At 50.9% G+C, this 17,379-nt stretch overlaps 7 protein-coding genes across 7 annotated transcripts; 4 read left to right on the top strand and 3 right to left on the bottom strand.

The window, feature by feature from the left end:
• Window positions 1–851: 851 nt before the first annotated feature.
• BDZ83DRAFT_637914 (pyridoxal phosphate-dependent transferase) lies at window positions 852–2,957 on the bottom strand. The gene is made up of 3 exons (XM_060509338.1): window positions 2,526–2,957; window positions 1,276–2,441; window positions 852–1,221 (listed from the first exon to the last, which is right to left on the bottom strand). The coding sequence occupies exons 1-3, from the start codon at window positions 2,701–2,703 to the stop codon at window positions 967–969; spliced, it is 1,599 nt and encodes a 532-aa protein (XP_060359629.1). The 5' UTR covers window positions 2,704–2,957; the 3' UTR covers window positions 852–966.
• A 200-nt stretch (window positions 2,958–3,157) lies between these two features.
• BDZ83DRAFT_637911 (uncharacterized protein) lies at window positions 3,158–5,652 on the top strand. The gene is made up of 5 exons (XM_060509337.1): window positions 3,158–3,484; window positions 3,547–4,174; window positions 4,240–4,381; window positions 4,436–4,823; window positions 4,876–5,652. Exons 1-5 carry the CDS (start codon window positions 3,234–3,236, stop codon window positions 5,531–5,533), a joined length of 2,067 nt encoding a protein of 688 aa, XP_060359628.1. The 5' UTR covers window positions 3,158–3,233; the 3' UTR covers window positions 5,534–5,652.
• Window positions 5,653–6,779: 1,127 nt separating this feature from the next.
• On the top strand, window positions 6,780–7,910 carry BDZ83DRAFT_756878 (uncharacterized protein; the record flags this gene model as incomplete). The annotated part of the gene is made up of 2 exons (XM_060514815.1): window positions 6,780–6,796; window positions 6,863–7,910. 2 exons carry the CDS (start codon window positions 6,780–6,782, stop codon window positions 7,908–7,910), a joined length of 1,065 nt encoding a protein of 354 aa, XP_060359627.1.
• Window positions 7,911–8,240: 330 nt separating this feature from the next.
• BDZ83DRAFT_723500 (major facilitator superfamily domain-containing protein) lies at window positions 8,241–10,085 on the bottom strand (the record flags this gene model as incomplete). The annotated part of the gene is made up of 7 exons (XM_060512566.1): window positions 8,241–8,433; window positions 8,495–8,613; window positions 8,667–8,951; window positions 9,027–9,283; window positions 9,344–9,813; window positions 9,883–9,967; window positions 10,043–10,085. 7 exons carry the CDS (start codon window positions 10,083–10,085, stop codon window positions 8,241–8,243), a joined length of 1,452 nt encoding a protein of 483 aa, XP_060359626.1.
• A 639-nt stretch (window positions 10,086–10,724) lies between these two features.
• Window positions 10,725–12,307, bottom strand: BDZ83DRAFT_637909 (CoA-transferase family III). Its single transcript, XM_060509336.1, has one exon. The coding sequence runs from the start codon at window positions 12,095–12,097 to the stop codon at window positions 10,760–10,762; it is 1,338 nt and encodes a 445-aa protein (XP_060359625.1). The 5' UTR covers window positions 12,098–12,307; the 3' UTR covers window positions 10,725–10,759.
• Window positions 12,308–12,526: 219 nt separating this feature from the next.
• Window positions 12,527–14,024, top strand: BDZ83DRAFT_637908 (acyl-CoA dehydrogenase domain-containing protein). The gene has a single exon (XM_060509335.1). It carries the CDS (start codon window positions 12,641–12,643, stop codon window positions 13,976–13,978), a length of 1,338 nt encoding a protein of 445 aa, XP_060359624.1. The 5' UTR covers window positions 12,527–12,640; the 3' UTR covers window positions 13,979–14,024.
• Window positions 14,025–14,542: 518 nt separating this feature from the next.
• On the top strand, window positions 14,543–16,248 carry BDZ83DRAFT_589577 (fungal-specific transcription factor domain-containing protein; the record flags this gene model as incomplete). Its single annotated transcript, XM_060506246.1, has 5 exons — window positions 14,543–14,697; window positions 14,766–15,611; window positions 15,670–15,736; window positions 15,814–16,003; window positions 16,067–16,248. The coding sequence occupies 5 exons, from the start codon at window positions 14,543–14,545 to the stop codon at window positions 16,246–16,248; spliced, it is 1,440 nt and encodes a 479-aa protein (XP_060359623.1).
• Window positions 16,249–17,379: the final 1,131 nt, after the last annotated feature.

Raw genomic sequence — 17,379 nt, 5'->3', positions numbered from 1 at the left:
GAGGTACTTTGCCAGGAAGAAGCTTGCATCACCGCGATGTTGCACGCGGCACTGGGGTGAGACCATGTGTGAGTGGCCTTGCTGGGCAAGAATGACGACTTCTGGATTGTGCCTCATCTTGTGAAGAAGTTTGGTTATATGAATGGCTCTCATGACGATGACCTCGAATAGCTCTGACGTTTAATCAGCCCTGCTGAAAGAAATTGGTTGATTTTGAAGGCGTAAATTCATTGGCCGTGAAGGGAGGACACTCACTCGAGACACGTAGAAGACGAGTTGCATCTCTCAGATTGAACTCGCTCTCCTCATCATACGCAACGACGTCTGCGAAGATCTGGTCAAGGCATTCCAAGGGTAAGTCCAAGAGGCGTGTTGAGTCTATGGTGCAGTCCATGGGGGCAAGGCGTCGTCCTTGGTCCTCTTGAGCCATCGGAGCGGTTTCTGGCAGTTTGATCTTCTGGTGGTGGTGTTGTCGAGGAAATTTTGCCTTAGTACAAGGCTTCCGAGAAACCTTGGATATGTAAACTTAGAAGCGAATATATTCAGGACATATCGAGTACAAAGGTGAATCCATTCAACTTTCTCATTCAGCTAAGAGGTTACATAAGTATCGATTGGGTGGTAAAGCAGTTGCAAGCCTAAGCCCCCTGTCAACCCAGGGTAAGATTTGATTGGCTGAGTCCGATGTCACCAGTGTCCCCACTGAGGCCAATTCGCTTGTGAGGCCATTCCCATCGAGGACCATGTGCCGCAGCAATAGTCATCGGTCAATCTCACCTTTTACCTAGAGGTCTTTCGTTTAAATCAGGAACCAAGCGTATCTTTGAGAGACTTGAATGAGCACAGATATACACCTTCATAGTTCTCTTACTCAAGAAGCTTCACTTTCACATTCATTATTGTTCTCCGCCTACTTTTTCTCCGAATTTCTTTAGTTCTGCGAAATTCAAGACCTAAATCAACTCGTCATATTTGGAAGCTTTCCCTCAACGCTGCTCCGAACCGTTTGACTGCCTCCTCTATTTGACCCAGGGGCGCGGCAGCGAATGTGGTCCTGAAGAAAATCTCATTTAGTGGAATGTCCTTGTTGGCATTGAACCAACTACCCCGAGCAATGAGAGCGCCTTGAGCCAGTGCCTCTTGCCATATCTCCTCCTCAATATTACTCGGAGACTTCGTCGAGGCATCGGGGTGTTTTTGCCAGTCTACGCGTAGCCATTGCTGTAAGGGTTTAGAAAAAGAACATCATTCGCGCAAGCAAAGAAGTCAACTCACAAACATGCCCGCTCGTGCCGGCTCCCATGAAACGATTTCCCGGGGCAAGTGCTGTTCGCAAACTCGCACCATGAAATCTCGACGCTCGGTATACTCTCTACGGATATGTAGCATCCACTCAAGGAACCCGGCGTGGCCCCAGAACTCATCTAGAAGCTTGAAGAATGCGAGTTGGCTGAAACCACTGGGTCCTTGTGTCGATACATCTGCATGTGTTTTGTATCGCTCCACGACGGCTTGCGGAGCAGTAATCCAACCAATTCGGGACCCAGGGCTGACGACTTTGCTGAAAGAGTCCATGCGCATGACACGCCCGTCGGTGTCTATGCTGAGATATGTTGGAACGATTGTCTTGAGTAAGTCTGCTGGCGAATGAGGGGTAGTGGAAGGTGTTGCCGGCGCCGCGGACGGGCTGTAGGCGTCCATCTGGAGCCAGTAGTAGGGGTCGTCTTCCAAAATAACTAAATCGTGCTGCTGCGCCACCCGGTAGATGTCTTTGCGACGCTGGAGGCTTTGAGTTGCGCCGGTCGGGTTGTGACCGGTTGGAACAAGGTATAACAGGAATGGCTTCGCTGCGTTGTCGTGCTCCGCTGGATTCCATGTATCCAAGACTTGGAGGAGGCTCTCTGGCAACAAGCCTTCTCCGTCCATGTCGACACCAAGGAATTTGACATCCATCGGCTTTGCAGTTTCGACTGCCGTCGAGTACGTAAATTTTTCTGATAGCACATAGTCACCAGGTTTGGCGAGCATGCGAAGGGCCATGTCTAGCGCCGAAGTGTTGCCAACGGTCATAGTGCATCCCCAATCTGCATAAGGAGGGTTGTGGACCATCTCGGTGTGTTCAATGATCCATCGTAGAAGCTGCGGAGACCCGCTACCTTGACCGTAGTTCAACGCTACAGAGATATCGAACACGCTTCGGCCGTCGAAAAGGTCTGTTTTGGTCGATCGAAAGCATGCATCATCAACGGAGGAGTCTGATGCAGACTTCGACCTTGAGCTGCTTGGAACGAATGATGGCGTGAACGAGAGTGTCTCGAAAGGAAGGAATTCGCTGAGTGGAATACCGCCGCCAAGAGAGATAACATCCGGGTTCTGTAGGTGTTTGAAAGCCGCCTTTAGCGAAGATCCTGCTCTCGTTGTCGATTCGCGAGTCAAACGGTCTGGCAAGTATGGCAAGGTTAGCTCTGTCGCAAAAGCTCTTCGCTGTTACTGTCACAGATTCTGAACTAGAATAAAGCACTCACGGCTCCAATCCTTGGCTAGTGGCTTAAGCTTGTCAGTTCTGGTCTTGAAGTCTTCGGTGGTACATTGAGCTGCGACGCCCCATTTGCTGGCCGGGACCGTGCGCCGAGCCGGCTTCAACACGGCATCGGTGACAGTGTCCGGGATGGAGGCATGGTCGGAGTTGATGTATTCGCCCATGATTATGTATGTGAAGATGCCGGAACCGAGTTACGATGATGTTAAACCCAGTGAGCTTGAAGGACCCGTGGATGTTGAGATACCCAAACTAATTACTTATATAACGGCCTTCAATGCTTTGCTAATATGCGTTTAAAAAATTCCAATGGCGCTCGACTCACGTCCGGGCCGTCGGAGAGAGGGTCAAATAGAGATAGGAGCAAATTTAATGGAGTCACAACCTAGATTTCAGCAACGATTGGCACCGATTGATGTCTCACTTGTGGATAGCTGTAATGACATTCGCGCCTTTCCTCGCTCTCTATGAACTAATCGGCGCAACCTGCTGCTCCTTATCGGGAATGTTCCTGTCAAGAGCGCCCTAAGAGTCTAGGACGGTGGGGGGGACAAAAGAGAAATGGGACTACGGCGTGATATCGGAGTGATGTGGGGTCCGGAGTGTCAAACTCAATCAAGAACACTCAACCACAGTATCGTCGGAGTCAAAGGAGACCACAGCTCGCCGAAAGACTTCTCTCCGAGCTGAACCGATGGATTCATTTCACCACAAGCAACACACAGCCTCCATTTTATCTTATGATGGTACATATGAGTCGAATATGAAGAGCAAGATGAACGTGAGACTTGCTGCGTGCGAGCCCTGTCGGCGTTCGAAACTAGCATGCGGTCACGAAAGACCTGCCTGCACACGGTGCACTGGCCGTGGGCAGCGGAGTCATTGCGTTTACAGATCTAGACCCTTTCGGAGAAGAGTAACGAGAACGCAAGTCCAAGAGACGGAGTGAGTCTGCAATAACGATTATATAATGGTGATGTTGGTGACTGACCCGCACTTACTTCCAGAAGCCTCATGTCAGTTGGGCCGACAGAGACCATTGCAACGGTGACCTCCTCGACACCTCAGTCTCCAGCTGATGCCCCGTCACCCAGTACAGGAACACCGACAGCATCGACGCAGCCATATCGCTATCCCAACCCTGGCTTCCTCGGGGTCTCAAGCCACTCTACCATCTTCAACCATGTCTTCTCCGGCGATGGTTTTAGGCCTCCTTCTGATGCAGACCTGACTCCACAGCCCAGTTTAGCATCGCCAATAGATCTAGTTGGCAACCAGGTTGTCATGGATAAGGCGATGCATGCGCTGTCGCGTCTGGAGAAGATGGACATCTCCAAAGTCACACCTCTAGTGCGTTCTTGGCTCGAAAGGGGAGTGAACTTGCCTTTGGCTGGACCTATCGTCATTGAGTGCTTATGGTCCTTGGAACATTGGAGAGAAGTCCTTACTCCGACGACTGATATTTCTGGAGAGAGTGGTGGCTCCAGCTCTGGAATCACAAGCGCTGGCTATGTGGCAACTCTGTTGACCAACACACTGCGGCCTTTTGCCTTGAGTTCTCATTCAACGCGGCAAGACTTCCTGGCCCAGATGGTCGGGTCCAGTTTGAGGTGGGAGACGTTGGGTATCTTCTTTGTCGCTGCAGCCAGGGCGGCTTATGACACTCCCTACTTCCCCCCCTTTATACAACAAATGAGCAGCGGCGAAGACTGATGCAGGCATTAACTTACATCGGTGACTATTGCCTGGAGACAAGCCTATCCCTCGATTGTCTTAATGATCTACAGTTGATCCTCCAATATGAAAACTTCATCGTTCATTCACATCTAGATGGTGATCAGAGTAAGTTCGCGGATTGAACCGCCGAAGACTGCTGCTGACCTTGCTCACACCCAGGCTACCATTCATGGAGACGAATTGGAGATCTTGCAAGTTCGCTCTTCGCACTAGGCTACCACGAGAAGATCGAGAGGTGTAATCCGAACCTCCCTTCTTTTATCATTGAGCTGCGAAAGGCTTGCTTTTGTCGAATTTACACAGCCGATAAGGGCTTAGCAGTGTTTCTTGGACGACCTCCGCGAATAGTGAAGGACTACTGCCAATTCCAAATACCCAAAGTGCACAATGGATGGATTGAAGACGAAGTTGACGTGAGAGTGGCACATCTTGAGCCCATTAATTACAACGCCGATACACGATGTGTTGCGCGATTTGCACTTCTGAAGGAAGAGGTGCTTCAACTTTTGAGGAGAAAGAATATGACGGATGTCACGAAAAACATCAGGTTTGCTTTCAAAAATAAGTCATAAATGACTCGGTGATACTGATCTTACTAGGGAGTTCCGCGAAAAGGTTGAAGCACTGTGGCAAAATTTGCCAGGTCATTTCAGGCTCGGTTCGAGCCTCCGAGAGTGTCAACAAAGCCCTTTTGGAAGAGACTTCTTGGCCCATATCAGGCTAGACTATCTGCACAACCTGTTCCTTCTGGGGCTCGTTTCACAACAGCCTATCTCCGAGCCCAACGACGAACTATTGAAGGTTGCGATAGAAATGCTTTCCATTGTGGTTGAGGTCATTCTACTACGCGATCAGCTAGTAAACTCCGGGACATGCCTCATCTGGAAAGTTGCGCAATACGGACTCCCCGCCGCGGGAGTAATTTCACTAGCATTATTGAAGGAAAATGCTGCTTCAGATGTTTTTCTGCACTCGAGGTCCAAGATGATCCAAGACCTCAGTGTCTTGGTTGCCGAGACTAGGACCGGAGCTTGGATTCAGGCCGGCGAACCGAATTTCGCATTATTTACCCGAGCAACTGGGACAATCCAGACAATGCTTGACTCTTTGCTCGCTACAAGACCATCTGCGGAACAAGTTCAAACGACAAACGTTACTACTCTGGAAGTTTGGGAGCCTTATTCTAATCACCAGCTTTGGGATTTTGAGATGGAGTTCTGGTCTAATCTCGCAGAACACCCCACTCTGCTTGCTTGATAGATCTGGTTGAAGAAGCAAGTCGAAGTTACTGCTTCTCACGAATAAGTTTGCTTGCACGCTTCGGAACGGAAACACGAAGAAGAACAAATAGAATGATCACGCAACTTGATGCTTTGCCTACTGGGAGGCATGTCTGCCTTCATACTGTCTCCATGTCCCTTTACTGAATCAAGGTGTTCTGCTAAATGAGTATCTCGATCCACTCAGTTGGTCAGTAGTATCAGCCTTAAACATTCGTAGATTTATTGAGCTTGCCGAGTTCTGCAAGCCCCTTCGGAAATGGGTAGGTATTCGTACCACCTACCGTAAGCAACTCTCCGATACCCAGCAACAGCGCCGGCAGCCTTTGCCGTTTGGTCGAACCATCCGAGCCATCCGTGACTGTGAATAACCCGGGCTGATGAACGGACCCGATTTTGTGGACAAGTAGCTTGATGTCATGGGTGAACTGTGTCAACGGGCCAATTTCTGTAGATTAGCTGTGAATGGACACAAATCCATGCTCTCTCGGAGTCCCGTTTGGTCGATTGATCCACCCTTTCCCCCTCTTCTACTAGTGTTTGAAGGGCCTGTATCAAATGGGACCCATGTCAACCTCACTCTGGAGATGATTGGTGTTGTAGTGGAGAAAGATGGAGGCAAATGACCCTCGACAAATGACCCTCGACAATCAATTGGGGGCCAGGCTGGCCATATTCTCGGTTCCTTCAAGCGATAGATGTTTACCAATGCTAAAGAATCGTCTGGTAATGATCTACGTAGAGACTCGAGACACGGACGGGTTTCCGGTAGAGATGCTCATGGCTGAACATGTCGCAAAATGTTGACGCTCGGGGTCCAGCGACTGTAACGTAGCATCAGCAGCAGGACTTCCTGGTAAAAGTCGAAGTTTGAGCCAGAACCAATTTCATTCATCTTCAAGAGGTCTGAAGATCGGCAACAAAAGTGTTTAATACAGGTGCTTTGAGTTACCAGCCAAGACAGGAGCATTCCATTTTCGGTACTCTTCACGTCAACGTGGCAGAATTCACCGGATGTGACCACCATTTCAATATTTCGTGACCTGTCGATGCATGGCGCTCCACAGGATGTCCACTAGTGGAGTCTGCTGGTACGCAATGGTAAGAGGATTATCATTATCAATGAGGGGCTTCTCGTTGCTCTGTGGGAATAAAATCTCCTGGTGTTTTGGACATCAACACAGCTCAGCGCCCCTAGCATGACAGGTCCAGACGTTACCGCAATGGTGCCTATCTTCTTGTGAGTGAAAGCCATCAAGGCTGAGTTTTCGTGTGGTCAGTACGGCTCATTTATAATCTATCATAGCGTTGGCGGCACTGGTCATATCGGCGGTGCTGTGCTGGATCAGCTCCTCCAAAAACATGCGGATGCGAATGTGAAAGTCCTGGTCCGAGACGAGACAAAAGCTGCGCGCCTTGTTGAGGCTTACCCACAGATCGAGACCGTCATCGGCGACGCCGGCAACTTTGATATTCTCGAAAAGTGCAGTCAGGCGGCCGACATCGTCATCAACACCGCCCCAGACATTACACACGACGATGGAATTAAGGCGATTCTGACCGGTCTGAAAGCGCGTGGCGCAGCCAAAGGCACTGAGCCTTACTATATTCACACATCGGGAGCTTCTCTCATTTGGGATGAGCCCGCCGGCTCCAAAGACGCCCGTCGATGGGATGACATCGGTGACATTGGGGACATCTGCGCGTTCAAGGGCGAAGCTCACACACACGCTGTCACTGATAAGATTGTGCGCGATGCGGCCACAGACGTCAATGTGGCCATCATGTCGCCTGGATTCGTTGGGGGCATGAGCCCTTCCCTTGAGCACCCGACCCCGATCACGACGCCTGCCCTCCTACTCACCGCACGTGCTTTCAAGTCCGGCTGGCAGATCGCTGAAGGAGAAAACACCCACGCTTGGATCCACGTTTGGGATCTCGCAAAGATGTTTATGATCCTTATCGGAAAGGCCATTGATGGCACCTCCGACTCTGAACCCTTCGCCATCTGGGGTCCAGAGGCGTACTACTTTGGCACGAGTGAGAATATCTCATTCGGAGAGTTCATGAAGCACCTTGCCCCTGTACTCAAGGATCAGAAGGTCATTGAGAGCACCGAGATCAAGTCAGTCAGCGTGGCTGAGGCAGCGAGGGCCAGTATCGCTGGCAGCGACTACGATCCCGATGCTCCGCCGCCCCCGCCCGATACTTGGGCTATGCACATTGCCATCATGTACGGCATCAACATGCGCATCGAGGCGTCAAGAATGACCAAGCTTGGATGGAAAGCAGAGAAGGGATCTATCTTGGAGAGTTTCCCGCGAATCGTTGCCGGATTGCTTGCACGAGAGTAGCCAGTCGACACGGGAATGCAAATATTTACCGAAAACTACCAGTCGAATTAACGCCAATTTTGTTTTCTCATCTTACCTTGTTGACGATCTAGAGGCAATTCGTAGATTTAGGAACGTATCTCAGCGTACCAGCAAAGCACTAGATCATTTGCAATAATGAGGATCGAATTTTGAACCTAAGGAGGAATTGAACGATCATGTATACTCAATCGCATCAAGACCTAGTTCCAGGCCTTCGAGATTCTTGCCCCTTTCATGAGACAGCAACAGGTAGTAGCATGATACTTTGAGCACTTACCATGGCCTGAACCAATACTAGCAGTTTGAAGCTTACAAGGTGTACCGATAAGCAGGGTGTTGATGTCCAAGAAGGTGAACCCTATTCCCGTGCAGTCGCTCATCTCGATCTCCTTGCTCCCGTTTCGAGTTTTCCCATCGACAGTAGAGCATCTGCAGACAGACGGTGGCGCAGCAAAGAACTAAAGACCCTACGCAGACCGAGTGGCCCAAAACATAATCTGGACTAAGACACTCTTTAGTTCAAGCCTTATTCAAATGACGAAGTCTCACTGTAGTTGACTTACGCATCCTTCTGCAGATAAATGAATGTAGCTGGGAAGGCAGACGTGTTTGCTAAGCCAATCAATAAGCCGACTCCAGTCGCACGAACATAGTGAGGTGCCAAATTATTTGACAGCCAGCCCTTGCTTCGTCATCAGCGTGTTCAATCAAGTCCTGGAGAGCTTTGTGACTCACCATGATCATCGCACTTCCTGGGAATACTCCCGTCGCAATGAGAAAGGTACCCCCATAGCGGACGTTGCTTGACTTCGAAGCAAGAATCATGACGTACCCGCACAAAGCTACCATGCTTCCAACAGCCATGATGAGGCCTCGTGTCTTAATTTTGTCCGAAAGAGCAGATGTGGCAAGCACGACAAAAAAAGCAGCGATGTTGGGTGGGACGGTAAGAAGCTGGATCTGAGTGGTGCTGCGATATCCGAGGCCCTGGATGATCGACGGTAAGAAAAGCGAGAAGCTCTGTCAGTTGAATGATACACGTCAATCAATGAAATACTTCTTGAAGTACAATGGCTATAAGGAAATCGAACATACGTAAAGGGGAATGAGAAGAAATATCCATGCCAGAGTGCAGAAATATGTCTGCGGCGCGAGCAACGCCATTCTCACCCAGTGCCAGCTGAAGTGCTCATCATTAACGTCTTCGACAGCAGTAGCGCCATGCGAGTCTTCTCTTAATCTTCTCATGGCCTGTGTACGTTCATCCGTCGTGAGAAACTTCGCATCCGCCGGCGTACTTGGCATGAAGAAGAAGCAGGTTACACCGAAGACTGTTGTAATTACACCCTCCACTATCGGGCGTTAGATTTCTGCTTCGCTGCCAGGTCGGATGTGGTTGCGATGAGACTTACCAAAGAAGATCCAAGGCCACCGGTTATAGCCACCGTGTCGTATCGTTGCTAAACCTGTGGCTAGCAGCCCTCCAAAAGCGCCAGATAAGGGTGCTGCGCAGTAAAATAGGCCGATGCGATACAGCATCTGATGTCGACGATAGAACATTGCCAGGTATACAACGATACCTCCGAGTAGACCGCCCTCAAAGAGTCCAAGGAGCAATCGACAGATCACAAGACCTGCGAAAGATTTTGTGAAACCAAGAAACGTGCTTACGATGCCCCAGCAAGTAATGAGAGTTGGCAGATAGACGCCGGCTCGGACTTTTTTCACGATCCAGTTGCTCGGAACATCGACGAGGATGTACGGAATGTAGAACACCAACAATGCAACATTGAACTTCGTGCCAGTGACCATATCGAGGTCTTCCAGGAGGCCGTCGATCTTAGCATTCCCAATATTGCTTCTATCGATGAACGCGAAAAGCCTGGGTAAAACCAGTCAGTTTCTCACACCAGTATATCAGTATGGGTTTCAATCCAGGCTAGAATCATACCAAATGCCGAAGAGCCAAGGAATGATGTGGACGTCAAACTTGCGATCGAGACGTTTGCTTAAAGTAGGATCTATTTCGTAGTGGACTTGGGAATGACGGATGCTCTCGACATGGCTCTCTTCGGGCTTGCTATCCTCGAAGGCATCATGCGTCTCCGGACCATGTTCAGCGGTTTTCCCACTTTCCTTAGACTTGATAAACATCTTGGGCTTCCAATCCAGGCCGAAGACAAAATTAAGTCTGTTGAGCAACGTCGGGTCAAACAAAGTTTTCAAGATGATGTGTTCAGAAAAGCAGGTTGAGCTATCCAGACATGGCGCTTTACAGACCAGCTCCGGGAGCAACATCAACAACAGGTTGAGACAATTATCCCAAAGAACCCAAGGCGCTCTCACTCACACACCCGACTACTACTAGAGACGCTAAACTCCCCCACAAAGCTTATCCGACGGATGAGCACTTCGTCATCGCCCCGTGGGGTTGATGTGCGGGGAAAGCCAGGTCAGGCATTTGAGTAGCCATCTCGAAAGGTTGAGAAACCGAAGTGACTTCTACGTAATGGCACTAAGAGGACCGCTATAGGTCCGGGGGCTTGCTTATCAGGATCCAGCTGGGGAGCATTGCCCGGCACCTCGCAACGTTGTGGACGGCAGTTGATGGCCACAATAGGGAAACCGCAAGTCAACAGGACACTATGGGTAAAATGGGTAGACCTCGAGGGATGGCAAGTTTTTTTGCCGGAATAAAACATAGGTCAACTCAAGTTACTTGGGGTACGATGGTCATGAAGAGTTTTCGGTCAAAATTTAACAGCGAGACATTATTCAGGTAATAGTAAAGTAGGACTATTGATATTCGCAGGAACTTTTCAAGGCATTCATGGCTTAACCCCTAGTTCCTCGAAAATGGCCTCATTATGCTCGCCCAGCTCAGGTACTCTATCCATTCTTGACGCCTCTACCGAAGCAAAACCCGGGGGGATCAGTGCAGGAATTGTGCCGCCTGGTGTCTCGATATTTGTCCACCGGCCTCTCGCTCGCAATTGTGGGTGTTCCCATACGCCTTGCATGTCATTAACGTTGGCATTAGCAATAGACGCAGAATCCAGCTTTTGGAGAACCTCTTCAGCCGAGAACTTCGCAAATTGCTGAGAAACGATTTCCTTCAGCTCATCTCGGTTCTTGACGCGAAGCGTGTTGCTCACGAACCGCGGGTCTTTGGCCAGCGCTTCATCGCCGAGAACAGTCCGGCAAAGATTGGCCCATTCCCTCTCATTCTGCACCCCTAGCATGACAGAACCGCCGCCGCCAGTCTCAAAAGGACCGTAGGGATATATGGAGGCGTGAGCTGCTCCAGACCGAGCGAGACCGGGAGCCCCGTTGTAAGTGTAGTACAGTGGGAAGTTCATCCACTCGACCATGCTTTCGAGCATGGAAATATCTATCCGAGAGCCTTTGCCCGTCTTACCACGCTTGATCACTGCGGCGAGAATGTTGGAGTAGGCATACATGCCGGCAGAGATGTCGGCAATCGAGATGCCTGCTTTCGCTGGATGCGGAGTGTTCCCTGTGACGGAGAGGAAGCCCGCTTCGCTCTGCACGAGAAGATCGTAGGCTTTCTTGTCTCTGTACGGCCCATCCGAACCGTATCCTGAGATATCACAGACAATTAGAGACGGATGGGTATCTTTCAAGGTGTTGTAACCAAGGCCTAATCTTTCAGTGGCGCCAGGTGCCAGGTTTTGAACCAAGACGTCTGATTTGGCAAGGAGCTTCTTCAGCACCTCAAAGTCTTTTGGTTTCTTCAGGTCTAAAGCCAAACTCTCCTTTGAGCGGTTCGCCCAGACAAAGTGGGAAGCCATACCGTTGACGCGAGTGTCATAGGCCCTGGCGAAATCGCCGACTCCGGGTCGCTCGATTTTGATGACTCGGGCACCCATGTCCGCCAGTTGACGGGTGCAGAATGGCGCAGCAATGGCATGTTCAAGGCTGACGACGGTGACACCCTCCAAAGGCAGTGGGTCTCTCTTCAGTTTAGGAGATGACGAAGTCGCCATAGGTCGATGCTGCAATCCAGTGCGTGTGGAGGGTGTCTGTGAAGATATGTGATTGAGACATCGTGAACTCTGCTTTGGTGTTGTGAATGGCCTTGACAACGTAGTGCCGTTCGCGAATCGAGAGGCTAGTACCGAGAAAACAGCCCGGGGTGAAGACATGGTAGACAAGGGTAAACGAGAGAGAAACGTGGATGTGGAAATCGGCGATTAAAGTTTCTGATGATCTAGTGAGATTGCCGGTGGTAGAATCTTGGCTTCAATCTCGAAGTATCAATCGTAACATAGTATGGAGACTCAACGGCTTTTTAGCACTTCCATACGACGGCATGAACGCAATCATCACTCCATACTGGCCTCGGCTCGAATTCTTGGGGGTGCGCAAGCAAATCATGGGGTAGTCAAAGCGTACGTAGCGCTGGTGCATGCAGCGTCGGTTTCTTCGAACCAAGTCGGCTTTATGCAACCCCAGCCCAAGCGTCGATCATTTCCTGGTGTCGTCATTTGCTAGCTAGCCTGGAACACAGTAGCCGGGCTTCGGGTCTATTTGCCGGACCTGAGCTGACCTTTAGTTGCCTTCATGTTTCGATAGCTATGAATCGGCCTGGACGAGAAGATAATAATACCTTGAGCGCTGATCGTATGTGCTCTTTTCAATCACACAGAGCTCGACAGTCTCCCACTTGATCTTCGTCAATCAACCCTATGTCCGCCTCTTTGTCACGAAATCTTTGGCGCATTGCGCAACCAGCCACCAAGACCGCGGGGTGCCTTCGCCGGGCACCGATAACCTTGAGACATGGCTTAGCAGCATTTTCAACATCTTCATCAAGGAGGATCATGGAAACAACGGGGTTTACCGAGAATCAATTGACTGTTCGAGAGGCAGTCAGCCAAGTTTGCTCAGAGTTTCCCAATACCTATTGGCAAGAACACGACCAGAACGAGCAAGACCCCAAAGAGTTCCACGCTGCTCTCGCAAAGGACGGCTGGCTTGGTATTGCCTTGCCTGAGTCCCTCGGCGGCTCTGGCCTAGGCATCTCTGAAGCGACAATGATGATGCAGACCATCACCGAATCAGGTGCCGGCATGGCTGGTGCGCAGTCCATTCACGCCAACGTCTATGCTACACAGCCATTGGCCAAGTTCGGAACTCAGGAGCAGCTCGAGAGTACGATCCCCAAGATCATTTCCGGGGAGTGGCGCACGTGTTTCGGTGTCACAGAGCCCAATTCTGGCCTCGATACTTTGCGCCTGGCCACAACAGCAAAGAAGCAGACCGATGGATCGTACCTCGTCACCGGCCAGAAAATCTGGATTACATGCGCTCAAGTAGCATCCAAGATGATTCTTCTTGCGCGAACGAAGGCCTACGAGGACTGCAAGAAGCCGAGCGAGGGTCTATCGCTGTTCTGCATCGACATTGACAAGTCACAACCCGGCCTAGACATGCGAAAGATCAAGAAGATGGGCGGCCGCGCCGTCGATGCTAACGAAGTATTCTTTGACAATTATCACATCCCCGCAAACTCACTCATTGGTCAAGAAGGCCAGGGTTTCAAGATCATACTCCACGGAATGAACGCCGAAAGGTGTCTTCTCGCCGGCGAGGCTCTCGGTTTAGGCTACGCAGCGCTCACAAAAGCCTCAGAGTACGCGCGTGATCGCGTTGTATTCAAGAGGCCAATTGGGCAGAATCAGGCCATTGCGCATCCCCTGGCGGACGCATACATGAAGTTAGAGGCGGCGAAGCTTGCGACATATCATGCTGCTCGGCTATACGATGCGAGTAAGGAGGATTCTTCTATCCGCCAAGACCAGGTTGGAGTTGCAGCCAATAGCGCAAAGTACATGGCTGCCGAAGCAGCTTTCACAGCATGCGAAAGGGCGGTGCTTACACACGGAGGCATGGGCTATGCCGCAGAGTACGATGTCGAGAGATATCTACGCGAGATCTTTGTCCCAAGGATTGCGCCTGTATCTCGCGAGATGATTTTATCGTACATTAGCGAGAAAGTCTTGCAACTTCCTCGCAGCTATTAGAGTAGAACATAGTATAAGTACACGAAATGATAGAATCTTTACCCACTACAAGGGAGGCACTGAGGGAGCGCGATCTGCAATTCTGCATAATACTGTAGAAGGGCGTTTCTCCTTTCTCAGAACCTCAAGTTCATGCGCTAGATTTACTGAAAGACTTGTTATCTAATTCGAGCACTAGTTTCTAGTAGGTACTAGGGATCAAAGACGTATTGATCAATTACACAATCATTCACCGTCGCTTTTCCGTCTTAGCTGTAGTCCTCCTGGTTCTCGGTGGGCTCGGTCAACGTCGGAGACATCGGTCAAGGAGACCCATTCGGTGAGGAGGTCCACGGAAGAAGAAGCCGAGACGTCAAAGCGTTGCTCATGGAAACAACAGTGCAATTGAACCGGCACTGTACGGAGAGGCTGGTTGCGCAAGGATATTATCCATGTTGTTCCCGTCGCAAGCCCAGAGCACCACCTATCTGCGCCTTGGTTCCTGGTATTCGAGGGACGTCTGGAAGAACTCCTAATGTTCTGCTCATAGTATTTACTGCGACATGCCAAGTGTCAACGCCCACAATGCCGACAGAGGGTTTGAAGAAACCGCGCGCGAAGCACGCGTGTAGGGAGTGCAACTCGCGACGCATCCGCTGCAACGTCACCGAGCGCCACCCTTGTTCAAACTGCGAGACAGCGCAGGCGACTTGCGAAGTGATCCCGTCGCGAAGAGGCCGGTGAGTCTCTCCTGTCCTTCTCAACACCGATATCTCCGAGTCGGCAAATACTGACCTGGCCGGTCTAGGTATTTACGGAAGTCTAAGAGGCAGAAGCAGACGGAAGCAGCCGCATCGGCGACCCCAGAGCCCGCTGCCCCGGCCGCGTCGTCCGCGCTCACCGCTGATGTCGCCGCGACGCTTGCTTCGATGAGTACTGTGTCTCCGTCGCATGGACTTCCGAGCTCCTCTGGAATATCGCAAACCCCTTTTCACGCTGATACACCTGCTTCGTGTCATTCCTCTGGAACTACGGGCGGCAGCCGGTTCTTTGGAGAGTCGAATTTCATCACTCTTGTTCCTGGAGCATCAGGACCCGGCAATGAGGCTGCGACTAGTGATGGGCTGTTGAAGGGTCGTCTCACCTTTCCAGTGCCGCAGACGCCACAATCTCATGGCCTGGCAACTTCACCTGCCAGTGTGCCTTCCATGAGCTCTGCGACAGAGCGATATCTTCGGGATGAGGGAGCCCTCACCTTCCCCGACATGCAGAGCTGTCTTCCAGCTTTACATGCTTACTTCACCTGGTTTCACCCTTGCTTTCCCATTCTTGATCGCGCCGATATCTCCAGGCGCCTCGTGACGATGGATATTTCGCCGCTCTTGTTGCAAGCAATGCTTTTCATCGGTTCGACGTACTGCGACGAGGCAACGATTCTTGGCATGGGGTTCAAAGATCGGTCTGAGGCCAAAAATCTGACATACTCTCGCGCGCGTGTTTTGTTTCATGCCAACTGGGAGAAAGATGAGTTTACTCTTATTCAGTCACTGTTTCTATGCAGCTTCTGGAGGGGTGGACCGGCGGATTGGAGAGATGTGAGGTACTGGCTAGGGGCCGTGTTAACGCTCGCGCAGACCCATGGCCTTCATCGCTCGTAAGTCCTTCTGAGTTCTGTTGACTTTTCCCAGGGGCTTGACTGAACATGTGCACAGAACTCGATTCATCACGAAGGATCCCCATTTCGCTCGGATGAGACGCAGAGTCTGGTGGTCAATCTACGTAAGTCTCTGATCCCTGTTTCATCATGACTTCTTATCTCGCCGTGCGTCCTGTAGCTCGTTACTCACATATGACAGGTCCGCGAACGGCAAGCGGCTGTGTCACTGGGACTACCTTGTCGAATCCGTGATGAGGATTGTGACATTGAGCCGCTGACTTCGACTGATCTGGAGGATGATGCTGACGAACAGCGAGCAACTGGGTTCGGTGCACCAGAATCGGAGCACATTCATTATGCTGTCAAGATGATTGACATCGCTCGTCTTCGTGAGTCTCACTTCTTCATGCCGAAACCAAGTCTGGTTACCAGTTTGACTAACCCGTCTATAGTCGGGAGAATCATGGACACCCACTTTGCGCCTGGTCGGGGACCACCAGCACCGACGGAAGTTCGTGAATTGAAGCAGCAGCTCGAGGATTGGAAGCAAAGCCTACCAGATGAGATGCGTAGAGGCCCTGATGATGGGCAGTCTTCAGTCTTGACCTGCTTAATCCACCTTGCCTACAAGTGAGTTGAGCCCAGTCTTTTAAGTGTTGTACTGAATATGTGTCGTTCTATGACAATGGTTAACATGTGTCTAACTCAGCCATCTCCGTATCCTTGTGCACCGAAACGGATGGCTGCGGAACAGAGACCAGGAGGATAAGAGCGCAGCTCTCGCCGCCGCTTGTCGCATCAGTCGCATCGCCGAAGACATGCTCGCACAAAAGACATTGCAATACGGCCAGATGCACCTGTGAGAACCCCAACGCTACGGAAAATCTGATGCCGCGACTGACTCTTCTAGACTTACTAGCCTCTTTGCCGCTTTTTGCATACATGCAATTGATATCAAGTCTGCGGATGGCATCAGTCGCCGATTAGCCGAACATAGAGCCCAGATGTGTCTTCTTGGCCTCAAAGAAATTCAAAAGTACTGGCGTATCAACAACAATGTGCTTGACCTCTTCCTGCAATACCTCGACGAATCAATAGCGAAGAGACTCAATGGCGACAGCACTGAATCTGCACCGTCCAGTGCACTATCCAGCTCCATCACGGGCCTCGAGCCGTTCAACGACGACGCAGGCACAAGCCCCCCGGTGACTCTACTACAAGATGCTCTTCAGCAAGCTAGACCCGACGCGATGGAAGATCAATACTTCAGCCTCATGCGCACAAATTGGGAAGGCGAAGATGCCCTAGAAGATCTCGGGCTATTCCTAGATCCCCAACTTTACGCGAACGGTCCGATGCAGGTAGAGGGCCTGAATTTCCTGCAGCGTTGTCTGTAAAGACGAGAAGGTGTCTTACCGCCACTGTGTGAAGTCCGAGGCCTCTGACGGCATGGGAAGTACTCACAAGTTGAAAAAGATTCCTCTAAGCCCGGCATCAGTCACCGTGGAACGGGAGGCTAAATTCTCACTCAGCATCATTTCGGTTTCTTCTGCCGAGCACAGTAGCTGCTCGGCTTTTTCAGTCGAATCTCAAGAAACCGAAAGCATATAGCCGGGCGGCTCCGCTACCCCACAGACCGACCCTACGCAGACCATTCCTCATGCGGCGAAGTAAAGACGGCTTGAGGTTCCTCTGATCAGCGATTGCATCGGCCTTGACATCCCGAGGGGCTCTCAATTACCAGGCTGATCCAATACTTCGATCT

The sequence above is a fragment of the Colletotrichum acutatum genome, assembly GCF_030867785.1.
Source record: "Colletotrichum acutatum strain CBS 112980 chromosome Unknown BDZ83scaffold_141, whole genome shotgun sequence".
Taxonomy (NCBI): Eukaryota; Fungi; Ascomycota; class Sordariomycetes; order Glomerellales; family Glomerellaceae; genus Colletotrichum; species Colletotrichum acutatum.
Note: the sequence above shows the minus strand (reverse complement) of the source record. Positions and strands in the feature narration are given on the sequence as shown.

What these genes read in the sequence shown, in the direction of transcription:
- BDZ83DRAFT_637911 (XM_060509337.1), top strand. Translation starts at nt 3,234, where the DNA reads ATGGATTCATTTCACCACAAGCAACACACAGCCTCCATTTTATCTTAT. An exon ending in AGACGTTGGGTATCTTCTTT is followed by an intron (nt 4,175 to 4,239) that starts GTCGCTGCAGCC and finishes ACAAATGAGCAG; the next exon opens with CGGCGAAGACTGATGCAGGC. An exon ending in GATGTCACGAAAAACATCAG is followed by an intron (nt 4,824 to 4,875) that starts GTTTGCTTTCAA and finishes TGATCTTACTAG; the next exon opens with GGAGTTCCGCGAAAAGGTTG.
- BDZ83DRAFT_637909 (XM_060509336.1), bottom strand. Translation starts at nt 12,097, where the DNA reads ATGTCTTCACCCCGGGCTGTTTTCTCGGTACTAGCCTCTCGATTCGCG.
- BDZ83DRAFT_637914 (XM_060509338.1), bottom strand. Translation starts at nt 2,703, where the DNA reads ATGGGCGAATACATCAACTCCGACCATGCCTCCATCCCGGACACTGTC. An exon ending in ACTAGCCAAGGATTGGAGCC is followed by an intron (nt 2,442 to 2,525) that starts GTGAGTGCTTTA and finishes CATACTTGCCAG; the next exon opens with ACCGTTTGACTCGCGAATCG. An exon ending in CGGCACGAGCGGGCATGTTT is followed by an intron (nt 1,222 to 1,275) that starts GTGAGTTGACTT and finishes AAACCCTTACAG; the next exon opens with CAATGGCTACGCGTAGACTG.
- BDZ83DRAFT_637908 (XM_060509335.1), top strand. Translation starts at nt 12,641, where the DNA reads ATGTCCGCCTCTTTGTCACGAAATCTTTGGCGCATTGCGCAACCAGCC.